The 23154-nt window shown below is 50.4% G+C and overlaps 1 protein-coding gene across 2 annotated transcripts in view; it reads left to right on the forward strand.

Annotated features, from left to right (window-relative positions):
- The window catches only part of PIK3R6 (phosphoinositide-3-kinase regulatory subunit 6), a 59405-nt gene that overhangs the window by 705 nt on the left and 35546 nt on the right, over nt 1–23154 (forward strand). Inside the window, exons 2-4 of one of the 2 annotated variants that reach the window (XM_053892516.1) lie at nt 2371–2559; nt 3182–3325; nt 19588–19695. In XM_053892516.1, the coding sequence (XP_053748491.1) occupies nt 19683–19695 (13 nt within the window). In that variant the 5' untranslated portion in view covers nt 2371–2559; nt 3182–3325; nt 19588–19682. Of the gene's footprint in view, nt 1–2370; nt 2560–3135; nt 3326–19587; nt 19696–23154 lie in introns of those variants that run through there. The other variant, XM_053892515.1, reaches the window with a different exon arrangement.

The raw sequence follows: 23154 nt of genomic DNA on the forward strand, positions 1-23154 counted from the left end.
CTCTCCGAATAGGATCCTGAAAGGACTTCCCTTTGTGGAAAAAGTCTGGGCCGGAGAAACCAGCAATGCATGACTCTGACTCAGAGTCACTTGGGGAGAGAGGAGAAAGCAGAAGAGCCCTTCTGATCCCACCCCGGCCCACCAGTCCGGCGGCTTGGTGTGGACAAAGGGTGTCTGGACGACAGAAATATCCACAGAGGTTTTTTCAATCGTTTGCTAAGAGACGTGTAACGTACATGCCTCTGCTATCTCCCCCCACCCCGCCCCTGTGATCCTCAGTGAGATTTACTTCGCTCATTAGGATTTTCTGTGGGTGAATTCCTTAGAAAAGGGCAAGATGTTGGGGCGCCTGGGTGGCTCAGTCGGTTAAGCATCCGACTTCGGCTCAGGTCACGATCTCGCGGTCCGTGAGTTCGAGCCCCGCGTCGGGCTCTGTGCTGACAGCTCAGAGCCTGGAGCCTGCTTCGGATTCTGTGTCTCCCTCTCTCTCTGACCCTCCCCCGTTCATGCTCTGGCTCTCTCTGTCTCAAAAATAAATAAACGTTAAAAAAATTTAAAAAAAGAAAGAAAAGGGCAAGATGGGTGAATTCTGCATTTGCTGCCGGAGGCTCCCGAGACCATTCCCCCGGAAGGTGGGGCGAGGGCACCAGTGACCTGGGCTTCTTGCGTCCGAAGCCAATAATCTCACCTGACTCCAATACCCTTGGTCCTCCAGGGCGCCCTGATCCTGGGGCCGGGGCCTCTGCTGCCACAGTGTCAGGAGGATTTCTCTGAATTTGTTTACGGGTTAAAATTTTAATTTGTGTAAAAGTCTTGGCTGCTTAGTAATGGGTGGGAAAATAACAGGAAGTGTTTGCCTGAACAGAAGGGACTGGAAGGGCTCTTCCGGGGACATTGGTGCAGATGGGAAGCCTGGCCTCAGCACCTGGAAAGCAGAATCCCCCCCGTAAGAGGCAAGGCATCCCTGGGATCAAAGGGGCAGTCCCCCCCCCACCCCGCCCCTGCCTTGGGGATGGATGGTTCAGGGGGCAGCTAGCAACCCTCAGTCTTTCGTCTCTCCCTTCTCTTCCTTCTTTCCTGTTCCTGGATGTCCATGACCCATGAAGAAGCCTCAGCCCATCCTGGCAGGGGACAGCTCTGGAGCCGTCCACGGTCACCAAGCAACCCGTGGCTGCCACACCCAGGGTGGCTGCCGAGACAGCAGCTGTTGAAAGAGGAGGGTGCAGCCAGCCACAACGTCGACTTGTGATTTCCGATTCAGTTAAGCCAAAGCTGATAAGGCGAGGAGGCTGCCCACTGTGGCCACCACACTGCCTGGCTGCTGCTGAGAACCAGACCTGCAGGGGCAGAGTCCCTGGTCCTTTATCCTGTCCTGGACTTACCCATTTCCCTTATGCATCCCCCATCCAACATCCATCCACTCATCCATCTATCCATCCATCCATCCATCCATCCATCCATCCATTTGTTGTATTTAATGAGCCAAACATTCTCTTAACACTCTCTTATCCCGTGATGGGTAGGATAATGCATAAGACCTAGCCTCTGCTTCCCCAGAACTTGTGGGGGAAGGGTAGACAGATGGGGCAGACACATGACCTAAGAACTCAAATACAAAGATAGGAGATAGACTATCACTCCAGTCACAAGAGGGGGTGCAGAAAAACAATAGACAGGGCAGGAAGATTGAGTCGTGGAGTAGATGATCGAAACGTCTGGGCTCTTTTTTGGTGTTGCTGTTGTTTTTCAAATGCGCTCTTCTGCGAAGTTAGGGTGATGGGGCAGAGGCCATGCAAACCCTTGCAGAAAAAATATCAGTGACTTCTTTGGCCGCAAAGGAGGAACCCAAGTAACAGAATCCAGGTCGAACAGTCTTACTCAAAAAGGAGAGGAGGGAGAATTTATTGGATCGCATAGTCCAACAATCAGCAGTAGCTCTAGGCATGAGGGTTGCAGGCACGGCTGGATCCAGGCGTTCAGGCCATGCTGTCTGCGATCTGTCTCTCTCCAGAGACATTTACCACTAGGCCAAACCAGATGATAGCAGAGCATCTGTGAGCTTTTCGAAGGTCTAGAAATGTGTGGATGTCCCAAAATACTGCTTGGCTTCAAATTGTGAGAAAAAGAAAGACTACGACGGGCCAGCCAACAAGTCCACACCTTGGAGGTGATCCGCTCCCCCACGCTGCTCTCTCCTAAGTGCCCAGGCCAGCAGCTGCTTTTGTCGCTCCCTTCATCCGCGCCCTCTCCGCAGTCTTTGACACCGCTGACCACCATGTCCCGGACCCCGTCTCCTTTCCCAGCTGCCAGGCACCCCACTTTCCTCCTTCCTCTCTGACCTACGTGTTTCCTCTTCTCTGCTGGAGCCAGGAGGAGGACAGAAGGGGAGCCCACAGCACACGTGCAGGCCTGGAGCCCGGGGGCCACCTGGACCATCACAGAACTGCCGGCGATCAGGACTCCTGGGAGGGGTCACAGCCTGGGCTTGGGGATCAAGGAGCCACCGGGTCAAGAGGAGCCGTGCAAATAGCAAGGTGGAGTCTGGCCTTTCTCCTAAAGGTAACAGGGAGCCATTGAAGGCTGTACTGCGGGCGTAATGTGATCCGATTTGTGTTTCAGCATCAGAGAGGGGCTCTTGGCTGGATCAGGCTTCTACGGTCACTCGGGAGGAGGGCGATGGTGGCAGTCGTGGGGGCGGGAAAAGGGGACAGTTTATGACGTGGGACTTGGTTGCATTTAGATGGAACAGGGGAGAGAGAGGGAGGCGTTGAGGATGCCCCCCCCCCAAGTTTCTGATTCTGAGGTGAGGAGCAGACAGGTGGGCTTGGTGGGGGCGGGGGAGGAAGGCTCAGTTCATGCACCTTGAACTGAAAGTGTTAGGTGGCCCTCTGGCTGCCAGTCTCCGGGCGTCGATGGCAGCTGGCGTGTATGGAGCTCTGGAGGGAGCTCAGGGTCCCCGGCATCACAGCCCAGTCAGCACCACAGGGGGACTCTATGGAGGCTTCCCCTCCTGCCCCATCGAAAGGAAGAGCCTCCAGTGACCGCGGGGGACCACAAAGCTTCTGCAGAAAGCAGCCTCGCAGCAGGATGTGTTCTGGGAGGAGCTTTGAGGGCCACGGGGAAGGGGAAGGAAGAGGAGGGACAGAGTCGGGCCTGTGCCACACTGGGCCTTTCTCTGCAGATCTGCAGGCTGCAGCGGGGACCAGAGACACCCGTTGGAGCCCCTCTGAGCCATCGGGTTCTCTGGGGCCGGCAGCCTCCCTGCACAGACGGGGGGAGCCAGTCGGCAGAAAGACTTAGGGAACCGAGCTCCAGCCGAGCTAAGGTAGGTGCTGGCTGGGGTAAGGTGTCCAGGGAGGAAGCCGGGAGAGGCAGATCCGGGCAGAGCAGGTGGAGGGGCCAGAAGGAAGGAGGAGGAAGGCAGGGCGCCCTGGAGGGGCCGAGACGCCCCTGGCTCTTCTGTACTTGAGGCCCAGCCTTGCTGAGAAGGGTTACCAGAGGCGGTGGCCCCCCAGGATCACTCTGCCAAGTTAAGATCCTTTCACCCAGGACCCGGCGAGGGGACCCCTCCTTTCTTCTCTGGATCCTGTAAGTATCAATATTATAACTGGTCACACACGCCCGGGGCAGGAGAGCACACGTATCGTCCCACCAGATTCTCGTGTGCCGTCAGAGGTGGGCCGGATACGTATTTTAATGCCCGTTTTATAGCTCAGAGAGATGCGGCGTCTTGCCAAAGACAACAGGGCAGGTGAGCAAGGCACTGGCCCCCGAGTCGGCCTTCTGGTCCCGTCTACACCCCTTCTGGGACATCATGTGTCTGTCCCTCCTGGGGAGCCAGGTGACGATCATGCTGGTCCGGTTGCTTCTGTCCACACGCACGATCGAGCGCCTTCTAGCTGTGCAGTCGGGGCCAGAGGCCGAGCAAGGCCAGGTCCCGGTGCTCAAGAAGTTGGCCAGCTGGTGGGGCCTTAAGACGCAGCACAAGTAAGTGACCAACAGAAAGCAAAGTGCGCAAGGTCCCGAGGCGAGCGGAGGCACGTACGCAGGTGACCTCGGGGCAGGGGCTCCAGGGGGCTTTACAGGAGGCCGCACCCGAGCCTTGAGGGCCAGGGAGGGTCTGTGTGCAGAGGTGAGGCAGCAGGCATCCCGGTTGAGAACAAAGTGTGCAAACCCATAGCAGGAGAGCAGGTGCAAAGCAGGGGGTTTTACGGGGAAACACAGCTGGTGAGTCCATTTGGCTGCTGAAGAGAAGAGTTCATAGAGGGTCAGTTTTTAAATGTTTATTTATTTATTTTGAGAGAGAGAGAGACACAGCATGAGCAGGGAAGGGGCAGAGAGAGAGGGAGATGCAGAATGTGAAGCAGGCTCCAGGCTCTGAGCTGTCAGCCCAGAGCCCTCCGCGGGGCTTGAACTCACGAACCGCGAGATCATGACCTGAGCCGAAACCAAGAGTCGGATGCTCCACCGACCGAGCCGCCCGGGCGCCCCGAGGATCATCTTATTTTGTCCTTGCAGTAATCCGATGAGGCAGGTGCTATGCCTAGCTCTCCTCTAAAGACAGGGAAACTGAGGCACAAAGGTTCTAAGCAGGCAGCCCAAGTTGTGACAGCCAGAGAGAGGACTGGGATCCAGGCAGTCTGGCACCAAGTGCCACCAGCCCGGCCACACTGCCACATAGCCCCTCACCAGGACCTGCTTCTTGGCCGACATGGTGGGCGTGAATCTGGTCCCCAGGGGTTTCCTGGTCTACACCCACGCCCCGTCAGACTCCTCCCGGGCTCCCTGCCCCCCCCCCCCCAAGAACAATGCTCTCCTCCCCGCCTCCTCCAGACTGTCTCTCTCACATCCAGGTGTTTCCTCCCCGGCCAGTGGCAGACACAGCAAGGGAAGCAGGCCTGCCCCATCCCCAGGGAACAGCAGAGCGCAGGGCCCCCACGTCCCCGGCGCCTCGGGAACCTGGACAGCCCGAGTGGGCCTCGTAGGATGAGGGTTGAGGGTCGAGGGGTCCCCTCAGAGCTCGGCATTCCTACTGGGAGCCCACGAATCACATGCTCTAAACCAAAGAGCCGGGCAAGTATGACTGTCTCCATGGAGAGAAAAGGTCAGAACACTGGAAATAGCATCTGCCCCCCAAAACTCAGGGGTTTGTGAGTCAGCGCCGGCAGGAGGAGGGGGAAGTGGGTCAGTGGCAGAGGGAGGGGGTCCCTTGTCCTTGTGCCAGAGTTGGGGGGGGGCTGACGACAGGTGGGGAGCAGAGCTGCGACCTTCGGAAACTCTGTGTCTTTGTTCTTGGCCTTTAAGCCCGAAGGGATGGCCGCAGGGAGGGCTGGATGGAGGGTTCTGTGCAAACGGTCTGGACGAGGAGCCCGCAGCGTGGGGTTGGGGCGCCGGGGGTGGGCAGGTCAGCAGCCGGGATCTTCACTGCTGGGAACAATGACCCCCCAGCCGGGCCTGTTCCTGGAAGTCTCCCCCTGCTTGCCTGGCACCAGTCTCGAGCAGTAACAGCGGCAGGAAACAGGGTGCCGCTGACTTATCCCTGTGGCCACCTCTGCGGTTCTGTGGTTGGTCCCCAGACGTGTTTTTACCCCATGGTAGTGACCAGCTGTGTGTCTGCACCTGGCCTGGGGACGGTTTATTGCTGAAGTTCTACGTTTAAGGACGAGTACGCTCTGAATCCCACGCCATTCGTTCATTCATTCATTCATTCATCCATTCATCCATTCACCCATTCATTCCTTCTTTGCCTCTGATCTTGTCCCTATGTCGCCGAGCCCCGTGAAGCATCCAAGATTTCACCCTCCTCGTAACTGTTTAAGTCAGCCTGTCGTGCTGTCACCAGCAGGAAATGGGAGACTCTGGGGTCTGAGGCGAAGGCCTCGATTACTTGTGGCCCCACGAGCACATGAGCGTCAGGTTGATGGGTCCCCCTCGTCCCCCAAGTCCCGGGGGGGCAGCATGGAAGGGGGTGCTGTGCACCATCAGCCAAGGAGCCCTGACCTTAGGGAACCCCGGCTTTCACAGCGGGCAGCAGGCAAAGTGCCAGTTCTGCCCGGAAAGGGGACATTGCTGCTACTGTGCTGGACGGCAAGTAAATCTGCTCCGTGTCCCCAGCAGGGAGACACTGCCACGGTCCTCCCAGGCTGTGCACGATACGTACCTTCTCGGATGACCCGGCACAAAGGCTCACAAGGCGTGTGCACAAAAACACGCCCGTGAAGGATTGCCTCCCAGCCCCCTCCCGCCGTCCCCTTCCCGCCACGCTGTGGCCACACTGTCCCCGCACCTTGGCACCTGGCCTGGCTTATCCCTTCACCTGGACCCTGTCTTGGGCAGATATGGCCCCACTCGCTCCCATCCATCCTCCCCCCTCCCCGCACCCAGGTTTCTTCTACCCAGAAGTCACCTCCTCAGTGAGACCTCTCCGGTCAACCTTGTAGAAACCAGTCCCCCCCAGCTCTGGAACCGCACATCCCCCCCTCTTCCCGGCCTTATCCTCACAGCAGTGGCCATCAGCTAATATACAGCTTAGTTTTCGAGTTTCCTGGGTGTCCCCCTGCACACTCCCTGCACGCCCGTTAGATTGTAGCCTTTATGACAGCAGGTGTTTTTGTCTATCTTAAATTATTGCCAAATCCCCAGGACCTGGAACCGGGTCTAACGTACAGAAGGGGCTGAACGAATGAATGAGTGAGCGAATGAATGCACCCGTTTATTGGGTCTCCCGTTGAAGGCCTGGCTTTCTTACCTTGTGTCTGTAGGACGGTATCTGGCACGCTGCTGGTCTCCATAACGACGGAGCAAAAGAAATAATGAATGAAATGAATGAACGCCGTGTGCAGGGCAGGGTGAGAGGGCCTGCAGGGATGGGGTGGGGAGGCTCCTCCCAGGTGGTTGGGATCCACCCCTCGGCCGCTTTCCATGCTGCCCACGCCAGCTGCTGGGAATCTTCCTGACTGGTTTCAGGGCGCTGAGCCTGGGTCCCCCCTCCCACTGGTTTCAGGGCGCTGAGCCTGGGTCCCCCCTCCCACTGGTTTCAGGGCGCTGAGCCTGGGTCCCCCCTCCCACTGGTTTCAGGGCGCTGAGCCTGGGTCCCCCCTCCCACTGGTTTCAGGGCGCTGAGCCTGGGTCCCCCCTCCCACTGGTTTCAGGGCGCTGAGCCTGGGTCCCCCTTCCCACTGGTTTCAGGGTGCTGAGCCTGGGTCCCCCTTCCCACTGGTTTCAGGGCGCTGAACCTGGGTCTCTTTGGCCAGCATCCTAAGCATCATCTTCATTTCCTGTACCCTTTGTCCAACCAGCCGGTCCCCACAGACTAGTCTCTGCTCCCTAGCCTGAGAGAGGTTGGGGACAGTGATCCTGTCCTACGAGTGCCTTGATGGTCTGTCATTCAAGGATATTTAGCAAGGGCTTCCTATTGGTAGAAGCAGCGTCAGGTAAAGGGGACCCAGCACTAAAGGAAACAGGATGTAATATATGGTGCTTGGCACCATGGATGTTTGTTGACTGACTCACAGGGGCACCGTGGGCAACCCCGGTGCCCAGCTCACATAATAACACCTCTTGGAGCGTTAGGACTGGAGCCACAGGAAAGCTGGGGGATTGCTCACTGCCCACCTCCAGGGGCCAGGCAGGGGCACGAATGATGCCCCAGACAACCTCACGGGCACGGCGGAGGGGGTGGGGGGAGGGCCCTGGCCCTCTGCACGGGGACAGCAGCCATTTGACACCCATGAGTAGCTGCCCTGAAGAACTGTGGGCTGGCTGTGGCCAGATCTCCAAGTTATTCCTTTTACGTAAAAGCTGGGCATCTCAAGGGGTGCCTGGGTGGCTCTGTCGGTTAAGCGTCCGACCTCGGCTCAGGTCACGATCGCACAGTTCATGGGCTCGAGCCCCGCGTTGGCCTCTGTGCTGACGCCTCAGGGCCTGGAGCCTGCTTCGGATTCTGAGTCTCCCTCTCTCTGCCCCTCTCCCGCTTGGGCTCTGCCTCTACGTAAAGCTGAGAATCTCGATTTTTATGTGGAATACGGCCTTTTTTTGAAAAAGTTGGCCACAGATGCAAATTTTCTAGAGCTATGGTTTCTTCTGGGGAGCGGGTGAGAGGAGCCGGTGGCCCAGAGGAGGAGTGAGGATGTTTGCTTTTCACTGGAGAGCGGTTTGTACCTTTTGGATTTACCATCGGGGTGGTTTTTAATTGAAAGGTGAATTGTATTGATATACTAGGCAGGGCATGCCTCCAGGGCCCCAGTGCGAATCTGTGAAATGGGTTCGTTGTCAGGCATGTTGTGAATACGGGTCCGTGAGGGCATCAGTGTGCTGGTGGTGGGCCAGGAGTGTGGTGGCCAGGGCCACACTGCTGTCCTTAAGAAGTCACGGAGCGGCGGGGCCCCACAGTCTGACGGGCAAGGACCTCGTCTCCTTCCTTCATCTCTGAACTCCCCGGCCCTTGTCCAATTGCTGTTGCCTGGGCAGGACACGTGGGTGTTCCATAGATGCTCCTTGATTTGCTCAGCAATGCCATCACTCCAGACCCTGCCAGGAACTAGGAAGACAGCCAAGAGGGCCTCTGAGCAGCCCAAATGGAGGTTCCATGTCTGTGGTTGGAAGCTTCACTCTCTGTTCATAGATCTGTTTCTCAGGCTTTGTTTTTGTGTTTCACCTCCAAAACCATCGCCTGTGCTTATGTGGTGTCCCAGCCTTCTGGAAGGGTGCAGTGGGCTGGGACAGGTTGCTGCCAACACAGGGGACCCTTTGCTGGGAATTCGAAAGAAACATCATTGGGGCGCCTGGGTGGCTCTGTCGGTTAAGCGTCCGACTTTGGCTCAGGGCATGATCTCACAGTTGGTGGGTTCGAGCCCCGCGTCGGGCTCTGTGCTGACAGCTCAGAGCCTGAAGCCTGCTTCGGATTCTGTGTCTCCCACTCTCTCTGTGCCCCCCACACACCCCTTAGCACGCTGTCTGTCTCTCTCTCAAAAATAAATAAACACTAAAAAAATTAAAGATGAATTGGAAACCCTCGCCCTCCCTGGGCGGGGTAAATTACCCAAAGCCCAGTGGGCTGGTGGGCGGGATAACAGCCCCCACTCACCCACTAGGAGCAAAGAACAGCCCCCAGTGCTGAGACAGAATCATATCTGAGGAGTCAGAAAGTATGAGCCATTCAGGACGGGGTGGAGGCTTCTGTCGTCCGCCGATAGCTCCCGAAATCTCCACCATGTGACCATATGCAATGAGCTCCCGTGAGATGCATCTAGAAAACCTTCAGAGGCATGTTTGGGGGCTAAAAGGTGCAAGCCTCATTCCCTAAGAAATGCATGTCGGCCCAAGTGGAGACAAAGGCGATGTTGATGCATTTTGAGAATGACCCGGGTTCTGCATATTTCCATTTCCTGTCTGGTTGCCTGTCCCCTGAGGGCTCCCCCCCCCACTATGGTCAACAGCCCCCAAAGGACAGGAAATCCATTACAGAGGCACAAAGCCTCTCCAGCGCCTGCAGGAGGACATATAAGTCCCGAATAAATGTGTGGTGAATGAGTCAGCAAATGAGCGAATAGGAAAATGGATAAGGCGGTTTTCTGGCACCCATTGGTCACGCTTCTTCCAAGTTCATTTTCCATTAAAAGTCAGCTCAGAATAGCCCCGGCTTCGCACCGTGAGTCCTGAGACACACATACCCCCTTTTCGTCTCTATCTCTGGGATGTCTTTTCCTTCCAGGCTGCCCAGTATTCCTTCCCCGCTGACGCCACCCGGACAGAAGCTTGTCTGTGTGTTCATTCTATCTTCCCTGGGGCAGCAGGTGTCCTGCGAGGGGTGGGGGTGGGGAGGAAGGGGTGGAGAGTGTAAGGGGGGGGGGGGTGGCCCGTGACCTCACACCCCCAGCTGAGATCTCGGCTCTAGTCCTGGTTTCATCATTCATTAGCCATGTGACTTTTGGCACGATACCTCACCTTTGCCCTCCAAAATATTTATGCCTTGTCTCCCGGGTGCCAGCACGGCCCGGAGGTGCTGGGCCTGCGGCAGGGGATAGATACGGCGGCACATTCCAACGAGTAGCCAAGAAAATTAATCATTACATGGGAAGACGCCTGATACCGATCAATGCTGTGAATGAAATGAGAGTGTGCTGGAGTATTGCCTGGGGAGGGGAGAGGAGTTTAGTTTAGATAGAGCGACCTCCCTCTCTAAGGAGGTGACATTTAAAATGCGATCTAGGGGCGCCTGGGGGGCTCCGTCGGTTGAGCGTCTGATTTCAGCTCAGGTCACGATCTCACGGTTCGTGGGGTCGAGCCCCGCGTCGGGCTCCGTGCTGACGGCTCGGAGCCTGGAGCCTTGCTTCGGATTCTGTGTCTCCCTCTCTCTCTGCCCTCCCCCGCTCACGCTCTGTCTCTCAAAAGTGAATAAATGTTAAAAAAAAAATTTTTTTTTAGGGAGACCTGAATATTGAGAAGTACCTAGCTGTGGGGAAAGGGGTTCTAGGCAGAGGTGTGCAAAGGCCCTGAGGTAGGCCTGGGTCTGGCAGGTGCGAGGAACCTAATGAGCCACGAAGTGAGAGCCGGGTGAGCCAGAGGGAGAGGGGGGAGAGATAAAGGTGGAGAGGTGCACGGGGGCCAGATGAGGCCAGATTTAGGCAGGGCGAGGAGCGTGGGGTGTTCTAAGATCTAAGAGATGCCACTGGAGGGCTTCAGTCAAGGACTGGGTTGTAGGGGACAGCGGGGAAGCACGGGGACTTTTGGGGGGCATGGCCACAATCTCAGCAAGCGGTGACGGTAGCTTGGACCCGGTGGGTTGGGGCAGAGGTCATCATGGTCAGTTTTCACCACTACCAGAGGGCGACCTGGGAATCCAGCTCCCCGGGTCCCACTTGGGAAGCCTCCCTCGGCTTCCCTGCATCAGTGGCTTTGGGGGCAGGGTCCGCCCCGTCCCCCACCGGGCAGCGCCTCAGGCCACCCCAGCTCCGCCACCCCCTCCCCAGACTACAGGCACCCCGGGATCAGCCACACGCTTAGATTCACGACTGGATCTTCAGGTTTGATATTTCACATTCCCTTCAGACTGCGACGTCTCCTGTCGCCCACAAAAACATGCCACAGACCATCTTCAGAAAGAACGAACGACATGACTGGTCGACACATCCAGCCTTTATCAAAATGTTGGCACGAAAGAGCTGGACGTTTTTGGCACTTTTGGGCACCTATCCCACAAAGGAGGCTGAAGTCAGAGCAGTCAGGGGTGGGTCACACGGGCACCCAGGAAGGGACAGGCCAGAGGAGCAATTATTTTAGGAGTCTTACCATTTTGTCGTTACCCTGCTTTTGCGTTACGCGCAGGGCAATGTGATAGCAGGTCTTCCCGAGTTGGGTGGTGGGCTCACGGGGGACCGTTTGTCTCGTTAGGGATCACAACGTGTGTGTACGTTAGCTCGCTCCTGTGTACCAGCTGTTACGTAATACCAATAAAGTCAAAGATAGTACGGTAAAACCTTGGTTTGCGAGCATAGCTCTTTCTGGAAACACGCTTGTAATCCAAAGCACTTGTATATCAAAACGAATGTCTTTTTTTTTTTTTTTTTTAATTTTTTTTTTCAACGTTTTTTATTTATTTTTGGGACAGAGAGAGACAGAGCATGAACGGGGGAGGGGCAGAGAGAGAGGGAGACACAGAATCGGAAACAGGCTCCAGGCTCCGAGCCATCAGCCCAGAGCCCGACGCGGGGCTCGAACTCACGGACCGCGAGATCGTGACCTGGCTGAAGTCGGACGCTTAACCGACTGCACCACCCAGGCGCCCCACGAATGTCTTTTTTTAATTAAAAAAAAATTTAATGTTTATTGACCTTTGAGAAAGAGAGAAAGAGCACGAGCAGGGGAGGGACAGAGAGAGAGAGGGAGACACAGAATCGGAAGCAGCTCCAGGCTCCGAGCTGTCAGCACAGAGCCCGACGGGGGGCTCGAACTCACGGACCGGGAGAGCATGACCTGAGCTGAAGTTGGACACTCAACCGACTGAGCCCCCCCCCGGGGGGGCGCCCCTATTCTCCAGTGCTTTATATTGCCTGTGACTAAAGTGTAGCCCTTCCAATGGTGTATGTTCGTGTCTCCCAGTTTTAATCTGCGTTCCCTGATGACTAGTAACATGATTTTTGTGTTGTTTTGTTGTGTTTTCTTGCCATCCCCATAACTTTTTGGATGAACTGTCTGTTTAAATATTTTTCCCTTTCGGGGGTATCATTTGTTTTCCTACTGTCGAGGTTTGAGAGTTCTTTATACATCCTGGATACAAATTCTTTGTCAGATATGCGATCTGAAAACATCTTCTCCAACTGTATACTTTGTCTTCTCATTTTCTTAAAGGCCCTTTTCGCAAAGCCAACGTTTTTAATTTTGGCCAAGTCCAGTTTATCAGTTTTTTCCTTTATGGATCATGCTTTTGGTATCATATCTCAGAATTCTCTCTAACCCAAGGGTACAAAGACTTCTCCCTATGTTTTCTTCTGAACCTTTATAGTTTTGCCTTTTACATTCAGATCTGTGAAACATTTTGAGTTTACCTTGGTTTGAGTTGTGAGATTTAAGTTGAGATACCCTTTTTTTTTTTTTTTTTTTTTTTTTGCCTATTGATGATCAATTGTTCCAGATCATTTGTTGAAAAGACTTAGCTTGGGGCGCCTGGGTGGCGCAGTCGGTTAAGCGTCCAACTTCAGCTCAGGTCATGATCTCACCGTCCGTGAGTTCAAGCCCCGCGTCGGGCTCTGTGCTGACAGCTCAGAGCCTGGAGCCTGTTTCCGATTCTGTGTCTCCCTCTCTCTCTGCCCCTCCCCCGTTCATGCTCTGTCTCTCTCTGTCCCAAAAATAAATAAAAAACGTTGAAAAAAAAATTTAAAAAAAAAAGAAAAGACTTAGCCTTCCCCTGTTGACTTGGCTTTGCAACTTTGTAAAAAATCAACTGGCTCTTTTTATGTGGGTCTATTTCTGGAGGCTCGATTCTGTTCCTTCCATCTGTGTCTACTCCCTCACTTATAACTTTATAGTACTTCTTAAAATAGAGAGATGAGTCCTCAAACTTTTTTTTCTCAAAATTGTTTGGCTAGTTCAGTTCTTTATAAATTTTAGAATCTGCTTATCTTCTATCTACAAAAGAAATCTGCTGAGCGGCGTGGAGGTGGCTTAGTCAGCTGAGCGTCTGACTCTTGGTTTCAGCTTGGGTCATGATCTCATGGTTCGTGGGTTCGAGCCCCGCATCGGGCTCTCTGCTGACAGCTCAGAGCCTGGAGTCTGCTTTGGATTCTGTGTCTCCCTCTCTCTCTGCCCCTCCCCCACTTGCACTCTGTTTCTTTCAAAAATAAATAAACATTAAAAATTTTGTTTTTAAGAAATATGGTATTTTTATTGGAATTACATTAAATCTAAAAATCAGTTGGGGAGAATGGACATCTCAACTCTACTGGATGTTCCACATGATAAACTGTGTGTCTGTATTTATTTTCAGTGTTCTTCAATTTCTTCAGCATTTTGTGATTTTCACCATACAGATCCTATTTGTGGTTTGTTAGCTTTATACCTAAGTATTTCTCTCTCTCTCTTTTTTTTTTTTTTTTTTCCTTTGGGAGCTATTTTATTTTATTTTATTTTTTTTTTTAATGTTTATTTATTTTTGAGACACAGAGAGATAGAGCATGAACGGGGGAGGGTCAGAGAGAGAGGGAGACACAGAATCAGAAGCAGGCTCCAGGCTCCGAGCCATCAGCCCAGAGCCCGTCGCGGGGCTCGAACTCACGGACCGTGAGATCGTGACCTGAGCTGAAGTCGGACGCTTAACCGACTGAGCCACCCAGGCGCCCCTTTGGGAGCTATTTTAAATGGCATTGTGGTTCACATTTTGGTTTCTAATTGTTTTTAGTATACATACATTGCCTGAGGTTGTATGCTGACATTATATCCTATGATCCTGGCAAACTCACTTATTAGTTCTAGGAGATTTCCGTGTAGATTCTTAGGGGTGTTCTTTGTACACCTGTTACCTGTGAGTAGGGCCGTATTGTTTGCAAATAGTTTTATCTCTTCCTTTCCAATCTGTATACCTCTTTTCCTACCTTCTTCTACTTCCTTTTCTTTCTCCTTTGTCTTACTACACTGACTTCCAGTATTGTGTTGATTTGTCGAATAGAAGTGGTGAGAGTGTCCTTGCCTTTTCCTAACCTTTCACGGAAAACATTCACTTTTTTTTTTTTACTATTACGTATGTTTGCTGTGGGGTTTTTTGGTTAAAGGCTCTTTGTCAGATTAAGGAAGTTCCCTTAAATTCCTAATTTACTCTTAAGTTTTCATCATAAATGTTAAGATTTGTCAAATGTTTTTACCGCATCAATTAACAGAAGCATATGGTTATTCTTTTTTTAACCTTTAATATAGTATATTACACTGATTGATTTTCAAATATTGAATCAGTCTTGCCTTCCTGGGACAAACCCCATCAGGTTGTTATCTATTATTCTTTTTATATATTGCTAGTCTCAGTGTACTAATATTTTGTTGAGAATTTTCTTCATATATGTTTATAAGGATATCGGTCTGTTTCCATTTCTTGTGCTATCTTTGTCTGGTTCTGATATCAGGAGAGCACTAGACTCCTAAAATGAGTTGCATAGTAGTCCCTCATATTTTGGGGGGGGAGGAATATGGGTTATTTAGAAATGTGTTGTTTAATATATCAATATTTAGATATTTTCTAGTTATCTTCATGTTAGTGATTTCAAGTTTAATTTCATTATGATCAGCAAACTTACTTTATATAGTTCAATTATTTTCAAGTTGTTAAGGTTTGTTTAATGACCAAGGGTATTGTCTATCTGGGTGAATATTTCACATGCACTTGAAAGGAATTCATATTCTGCTATTGTTGTGTATACTGTTCTATAAATGCTGGTTATATTCAGTTGGTTGATAGTATTATTTGCTCATTCTGTGTCCTTCCTGGTTTTCCACGTGCTTGTGCTATCAATTACTGAGAAAGGATTGTTAACATCTCCCACTAATTGTGGATTTGCCTACTTATCCTTTAGTTTCATTAGTTTTTCCTTTATGTATTTTGAAGCCCTGTTTTTAGGTGCAAACATATTTAGCATTGTTATATCTTCTTCATGAACTGACCCTTTTATCATTATGTTTCTTTTATCATTATGATTTTCCTTGCTCTGAAATCGACTTTGTCTCATATTAATTCAGCTACTTCAGTGTTGTTTTCATTAATAGTCAGGTAGTATTTTTTGTATTCTTTTGCTTTTAACTTACCTATGACATTATATTTGAAGTGAACTTTGCAAACAGCATAGAGTTGTTTCCTTTTTTTAATTTTATTTTTATTTATTTATTATTTATTATTATTTACTTTATTTTATTTATTTTTGAGACAGAGATAGCAAGGGAGAGACAGAGAGAGAAGAGAGGGAGACACAGAATCCAAAGTAGACTCCAGTCTCTGAGCTGTCAGCACAGAGCCTGATGTGGGGCTCGAACCCACGAACCATGAGATCATGACCTGAGCTGAAGTTGGAGGCTTAACTGACTAAGCCACCCAGGAGCCCCTGTTTTCTGTTTCTTTTTAAATGCTGACAATCTCTGTCTTTTATTTTTTAATTTTTAAAAAATTTTTAATGTTTATTTTTTGAGAGAGAGACAGAGTGAATGGGAGAGGGGCAGAGAGAGAGGGAGACACAGAATCCGAAGCAGGCTCCAGGCTCTGAGCTGTCAGCACAGAGCCCGACGCAGGGCTCGAACCCACAGACCATGAGATCATGACCTGAGCCGAAGTCGGACGCTTAACCAACTGAGCCACCAAGGCGCCCCCAGATAATCTCTGTCTTTTAATTGGTGTGTTTAGACCATTTACATCTAATATAACTATTGATATATTTTTTTATTCGTGTCTACCATTTTATTATTTATCTTCTATTTGTTATTTCTGGGTTTTGTTCCTGTGATAGAGGGGGGAATAAAAGTATTAAGGTTTCTTCCCATGCCCTTGGAACTGTAGTTCCTCTAGTCAGAGGGAATAATTTCCCTTTTTCAGAATTTTAGGTATCTGCATGCCCTTCACTGCTGCTGCCACTGCTATTTCAAGATTTCCTGGGGGCTCTCGCAAAACAAAATGCAAAAGAAAAAGTAAATTCCCCCATCTCTCCAATCCTTTGGGGACCCTTTCTTTGCTCCTCACAGCAGGAAGGGAGGCTTCCTTCCAGCTCTTTCTTCTGTCTGCCCTAAGTGTGCACTTGTGAGTTTTAGGATGCCTTTGTGTCTAGGCCAGTGTATAATGGGGAGGGTGGGGGGAGTGCAGGAAACTCATTGCCAGATCATTCTTGCTTCAAGTGCTGGTTTTCTTCCCCATTCTGCCTGCTACCGTTTACCTTTCAGAATCCTCAGATAGCGATCGCACGCATACTATTCAGAGTTTTTACTTGTGTTGAGTTGGAGAGTTACAGTGGAGTGTATTTACTCCGTGTTTAACCAGAACGAGGACCTCCAATGTCACATTTTGACGTTTACTTTTTCTTGACTTTTTACCATACATCTGAGCAAATTTAGAAGTCTTCTTTTTAAAATTAATGTGTTAGGAATGTGTTAACTGTTTTGTTACCTGGTGTTTAAAACCAATACTTCCAGGGGCCCCTGGGTGGCTCAGTCAGTGGAGCATCTGACTCTTGATTTTGACTCAGGTCATGATCTCATGGTTTGTAAGATTGAACCCCCGCGTCAGGCTCTGTGCTGACGGCTCGGAGCCTGCTTGGGATTCTCTCAAAAATAAATAAATAAACATGAAAAAAAATTAAATGGATATTTCTGAGAATCTTTTCAAGTAAGTAAATGTAGACATACATCATCATTTTTATGTCTGCTCTGTATTCCATTGCACACATTACTTTAATTTGCTTAATTGATACTCCGTAGTCGGGTCTCTAAGTTTCTTCTCTTTTTCTCCCTTATAAACAATGTTTCAATGACCATTGTTGTACACAATCCTTATTCACTCACCCAGTTATTTCCTTAGGATACATGCCTAGTGGTGGAGTGGCTTAGGCAAAGAGTGTGCACATTTTGAATTTTGACACTTATTGGCCAGCTACCCTCCAGAGAAGCTATACCAATTTCCATTCTCACCAACTCCCTACGGCAGAGCAAAATTTTTCCACATCCTCATCAAGAGTTGATATTTTTATCTTTTCCAATCATTGCCAACGTTTAATCTTTTCTAATTGTTGCCGATATGTAATCGCATTTTAATATTCCTTTCTAGGCTAGAATTATTCAGAATACATTATAATTTGAATTCATTGAATTCATTAGCAATATTTATTTTATATTTTTGATATCTGTTTATTGTAGTAAAATATACATACCGTAAAATTTTCCATTTTAACCTTTTTAAAGTGTACAATTCAGTGTCATTAAGTACATTCACAATGTTGTACAATGACCACTGTCCATTTCCAGAACTTTTTCAACATCCCAAACAGATACTCTGTACCCATTGAATAATAATTCCCTGTTCCTCCTTCCCCATAGCTCCTGATAACCTCCGTTACACTTTCTGTCTCTGTAGATTTCCCTATTGTGGGTGCCTCATGTAAACAGAATCATATAATATTTGTCCTTTTGGCCTGACTTATTGCGCCTAGGATGATATTTTCAAGGCTCATCTATGTTGTAGCATGTATCCAAATTGCATTCCATTTTAAGGTTGAATAATTTTCCATTGTATGGATAGACCACATTTTGTTTACCCGGTCACCTGTTGACGGACATTTGAAGTGTATCCAATTTTTGGCTATTTTGAATGATGCTGCTATGAACATTGGTGTGCAAGTATCTGTTACAATCCCTATTTTCAATTCTTTTGGGTATTTACCTAGAAGTGGAATTTGTGGGGCGTATGGTAAATCTGTGTTTAACTTTTTGAGGAATCACTGTACTGTTTTCTACCACAGCTGTACTATTTTGAATTCCAACCTGCAGTGCATCAGGGCTCTAATTTCTTCACGTCCTTACTGACACTTGATAGTATCAGTTATTTTCTTTTTTTATAATGTTTATTTTTGAGAGACAGCGTGAGTGGAGGAAGGGCAGAGAGAGAGGGAGACACAGGATCCCAAGCAGGCTCCAGGCTCTGAGCTGTCAGCACAGAGCCCGACGCGGGGCTCGAACTCACGGACTGCGAGATCATGACCTGAGCCGAAGTCTGACGCTTAACCGACTGAGCCACCCACATCCAGGCACCCCTAAACACCTATCCCAGTGGGTGTGGAGTGCTTCGTCTACTTTTTAAGCTATCTTTATTAGATTTTGTTATCAGGGATAACTTGGCTTTTTCAGAGACTCTTTCCTTCTTTCTCTATGCTTTCAAACAGTTGTAATAGCATAACATTTTTCTTTGCTGGTTTGAGAGAACTTATCAGAGGAACCATCTGAGACATATAGCACTTTTTAAGAACTGGTTCTTTGACAACTTTCTTTATTTGCTCACTGATCACTAACATAAGTAGTTTTCCTAATTCTTCTGGAGTCTTTTGTGTCATTTTTATTTTCCTAGAAAACCAGGTGTGATATATAGGGTTCAGAATTTTGTTTTGCTGCATATATATATATATATATATATATATACATATATATATGATATATGTATACATCATATACATGTATGATATATGTATATGATATACATCATGATATATGATATGTATGTGTGTTTTCTTTCTAAACATTGCCAATGGTATAACACGTTTTAATACTCATTCTGTGATTATCAGTAGGCTAAAATTATTCAGAGTGCATTATAATTTTATTTCATTGTATATATATGGCCTTTACCATTCCTAATATTTACTTATTGTTCTGTGTCTCCAAATTAGCTTTCCCAGGTATGTTTTCATTCATTTATTGTGGAGTTCACTTAGTTGTGGAGTTTGTTGCTCTGGGAAGCAGGGTTTGGGGGGGGGTCTCCCACTGCGGTCACGGTGGGGCGGGCGGGGGCCGTGACTGAGGGCACAGGCTCGAACCAGATAGTCTGAGTCCAGTGCTCAGTCCTTTACTGAGCTGGTAAAGCTATTTGACCTTCTATAGTCTTTTTTTTTTTTTTTAGAGAGAGAGAGAAAGAGAGTGCTAGCTGGGGAGGGGCAGAGAGAGAGGGAGACAGAGGACCCAAAGCGGGCTCTGTGCTGACAGCAGAGGGCCCGATGTGGGGCTCAAACTCATGAACCGTGAGGTCGCGACCTGAGCAGAAGTCGGATAATTAACCAACTGAGCCACCCAGGCGCCCAAACCTTCCATAGTTACTTAACCTCACTGTGCTTCAACGTCCCTGCCTGTAGAAGGGAGAGAAAATAGTACCCACCTCCTAAGGTCAATGCAAATGTTTAAACGTTGGTCATTTTTCAGTGTTTAGAAGAGTGCCAGGCTCAGAGCCAGCACCGCAGAGGAATTTCTGAAATAAATGTAGCCTTTCCTCCGACGTGCTGGGAGCCTGGGTCCCCCAGGAGCCCCTCCATTCCCCCAGACGCACTTTCTGTAACCTTTCAACCACTTACGCTAACTGCCTCTTAGTTTGCAGAACCACGTCTGTGCGGAAAAACAACCACCTCACTTTCCACTCTGCTGCTGAGACGACCACATCCTCTTCACACGTACCCCGGGCTCCCATGGAGAGCTCAGGTCAGTATGGCCGGGTTGGGGGGGGGGAGGGGGAGGGGAGAGAGGGGTCGAGTGCGTCCGGCTGCCTCGCAGGGGAAGGCCTCCCTGGCAGGTGACAGTGCCCCCCTGGGGCTGTCATCTCAGACCCCCATGTCAGCCGCCCCAGTGCGAGAAGATCTTGAGAAGCGGACCTCCACGCCCTTGTACGAGCCCCGGCTCCTTGCAGGTCACTGAGCTGGACCCTGAGGAGGAGAATGACAATAGCCAAGATCTATCGCCAGACGCTTGGGTTCATTTACCAAACGCCTCGGTAGCGGTTACAATCTATCAAGTCGTGATAAAAGCCCTTGACAAGTATCAACTCACGGAGTCCTCATAAAGGCCCCCTGAGATAGATGTTATCGCTGCCCCCATTTTACAGAAAGAGAAAGTGAGGCCCGGCGGGGACAGGTATTGCTCCCAAGGCCACGTAGCTTTGTACAGTCAAACCGGGACTTGACCCCAGCAGGCGAGCTCCAGCGCCGTGCCCTTAACGATTTCGCTGTGGATTTCCCCGGGGCAGTCGTCAGAAGGGTTCTGTGTGGGACAATATCAATGCCCTTGTCCCTGTTTTATGGAAAAGGGGAACAGAGGCTCAGAGAGGTTAGGTCATTTACTCAAAGCTGCACAGCTAATATCGGAACCAAGGTCTAGCTCATGGCAAAGCCCACGCTCTTCACACTTTGTCAACCTGGGACGAGGGATGACCTTTCCCTCAAGATGCGGATCCCCTAATGGTCACCCAGGAAGTCACAGAGCACTTCTCACGAGGCTTAGACGCTAATGCCCCGGAAGACCCCTATCCCAGGGAAGGGGAAGGCACAGCCAAGGCAAGTGAAGGTCCACGGGTCGTTATTATCCCTAAGACACGCATCCTTTCCACACCCCGTCACCGTCAGAGCCTCCCACAGCCGGAAGAGGCTCGGGCTGAATCAAGCAAGCCCGCAAATCCCTGTGTTGCGATATTCCGGGTTATCTTTCACCAGCTGGGGTTTGCCCGGTCCAGAGGATGGCAGAGTGGGGGCCAGCAGTGTGAAAATCTCAATATTACTTTTTAAAAAAATTTTTTTAAATGTTTACCTATTTTTGAGAGAGACAGAGACAGAATGCGAGTGGGTCAGGGGCAGAGAGAGAAGGAGACACAGAAGCAGAAGCAGGCTCCAGGCTCCGAGCTGTCAGCCCGGAGCCCGACGCGGGGCTCGAACTCCCGAGCTGTGAGATCATGACCTGAGCCGAGGTCGGACGCTCAAACGACTGAGCCACCCAGGCGCCCCGAAAAATCTCAACATTTCAAAACCAACTTACTTTGCGCTGGCTTTACGTAGAACATTAGATGCACGCCATGCTGCGTGTTAGGAAGAGAGGTGTGCCAGGGAAGTTCCTTTGCATACAAGCAGTAGAAACGCATGTTTTCCCAAACACAAAGAGTGCCCTTCACGCGTTCCTGCCTGCTGGCCATCACCTGCGCGGGGCTCACCCAGAGGGAGAGAGAGTCCACTGGCCAGCTTGGTTTTGTGTCTGCTCCAGGCCAAGGCAAAGCAGGGCGCCTAGACTACAATGAGCAGCGAGGGCTGCCGGGCGGGCGAGACCCCCGGCAGCCTCCACCGAAGATGTGACCGATGGCCGCCCCCGAATCAAATGGGGGAAAGAAAACATCCCCCAACTAGGATGCTGGCCCCGGGAGCTCCCCAGGGGCGTCTCGCCATCACGATCAGAACTGAAGTTGTCCCGGCTGTCTTCCCAAATTACAGATGCCTAGAACTTGCCCCACCTTCCTGTAGCCCTAAGGGGTTCTCTCATCCTAGCGTTCAGAAGAGGGGCCCCTGAAAAGGAAGGTATTTCTTTAGAGGCATGCAAAAGGCAACGCTCCGAGGCGCCCGAGTTACTGTCATTTGGCCATCCCTGCAAACAGGGACAAGGACGCAAACCATTTTTGAACGACCTGAGCCCTTGTTCCACGTGGGGGTCAGGGGGCCCCGGGCATGGGCATAAAAGAGAAGTGGGAGCCACATGACTCCAGCCAATGGTGCGTCTGGGTGCTGAGGGCAGATTTCGGTAAGCTGAGGTGTCGAGACGGAGCTGTGGGAGCACCGGGGCTTTTCAGGCGAGTCCTGAGTCCCCGGTTGGGAGGCCGGTCCGCGAGGTCCACGTGGTCAGCGTGCGGGGACTCGTGGGATCTGGGAGAACGGACCCCAGCTCCGGGCTCAAGGTGGGGGAAAAGTCACCCTCTGAAATGGAAACCAAGCTGCTAAGTGACATTCCCCTGCACAGAACTAACCTGCCTTAGGAGTCCCCCGTCTGAACAGGGCCACAGGTGACCTGTGCTGTTCTCGACTGTTTTATGGCTCACCCGGCGTAAAGTAATGGGCCCTGGGGTTAGTTTTCAAAGAGAGGGGACCAGAAAGAGTCTGTTGGTGCGTTCTCCCTCTCCGTCCGGGGAGGGGGTGCTGATTCTGGCGGCTGATGCCCAGAAAGCAGAATAGGGCAATTCTTTCCATCGCCCTAGTTGGAGGGAAATGTCCCTTGAGAGTCGCAAATTCAACCTCTTGGGTGATAATTTTGTGTGTCCCAACTGACCTGAGGTTGCCTGTCACCCTTTTGTCTGGAGGGACATGTCCACTCCTCCTGATGCGGATGGATGCCGTGGTCCTCTGTGGCTGTGTTAGCGAGGTTTTCTCCACAGAAACAGCCCCCGTAGGATATACACACATATATGGGATGAGATTTATTTTTTTAACATTTATCTATCTATCTATCTATCTATCTATCTATTTATTTGTTTAGAGAGGGGAGACGGACAGAGAGAGAGAGAGAGAGAGAGAGAGAGTCCCAAGCAGGCTCCATGCTGTCAGTACAGAACCCGCCACGGGGCTCAGTCCCACGAACCATGAGATCACGACCTGAGCCGAAATCCAGAGTCAGATGCTTAACCCACTGAGCCACCCAGGCACCTCTAGCATGAGATTTATTATAAGATTTATTATATTTATTATATGAGAGTTATGATATATATTTATTATAAGGAGATTTATTATATTTATTATAAAGATTTATTCACGTTACCATGAAGGTTGTTTGGGGGCGGGTGGAGGGTGTCAGGCTTTTGTTCTATTCAGGCCTTCTACTGATTGGACGAGGCCCACCCACGTTAGGGAGAGCCACCTGCCGACTCAGTCTACTGATTTAAATGTTTGCCTCATCCAAAAACACCCTCGTAGAGACACCCAGAAGAATGTTTGACCAGATATCTGGGCCCCTTGTGGCCCTAGTCAAGTTGACACATAAAATTAACCATGACAAGTAGGTGTGGGGTAACTTGCAGAAGACAAAGACTGGTCTGCTTGGAAAAATCTTGGAAGATTTTCTTCATGTCATGGCTGGACCTCGAGCACTGATGTCTACTGCCCAGCTCCCAGGGTTACGTTTCTTCCCTTTTTATTT

The sequence above is a fragment of the Panthera pardus genome, unplaced genomic scaffold (assembly GCF_024362965.1).
Source record: "Panthera pardus isolate Hobbes unplaced genomic scaffold, ASM2436296v1 HiC_scaffold_3, whole genome shotgun sequence".
NCBI lineage: Eukaryota > Metazoa > Chordata > Mammalia > Carnivora > Felidae > Panthera > Panthera pardus.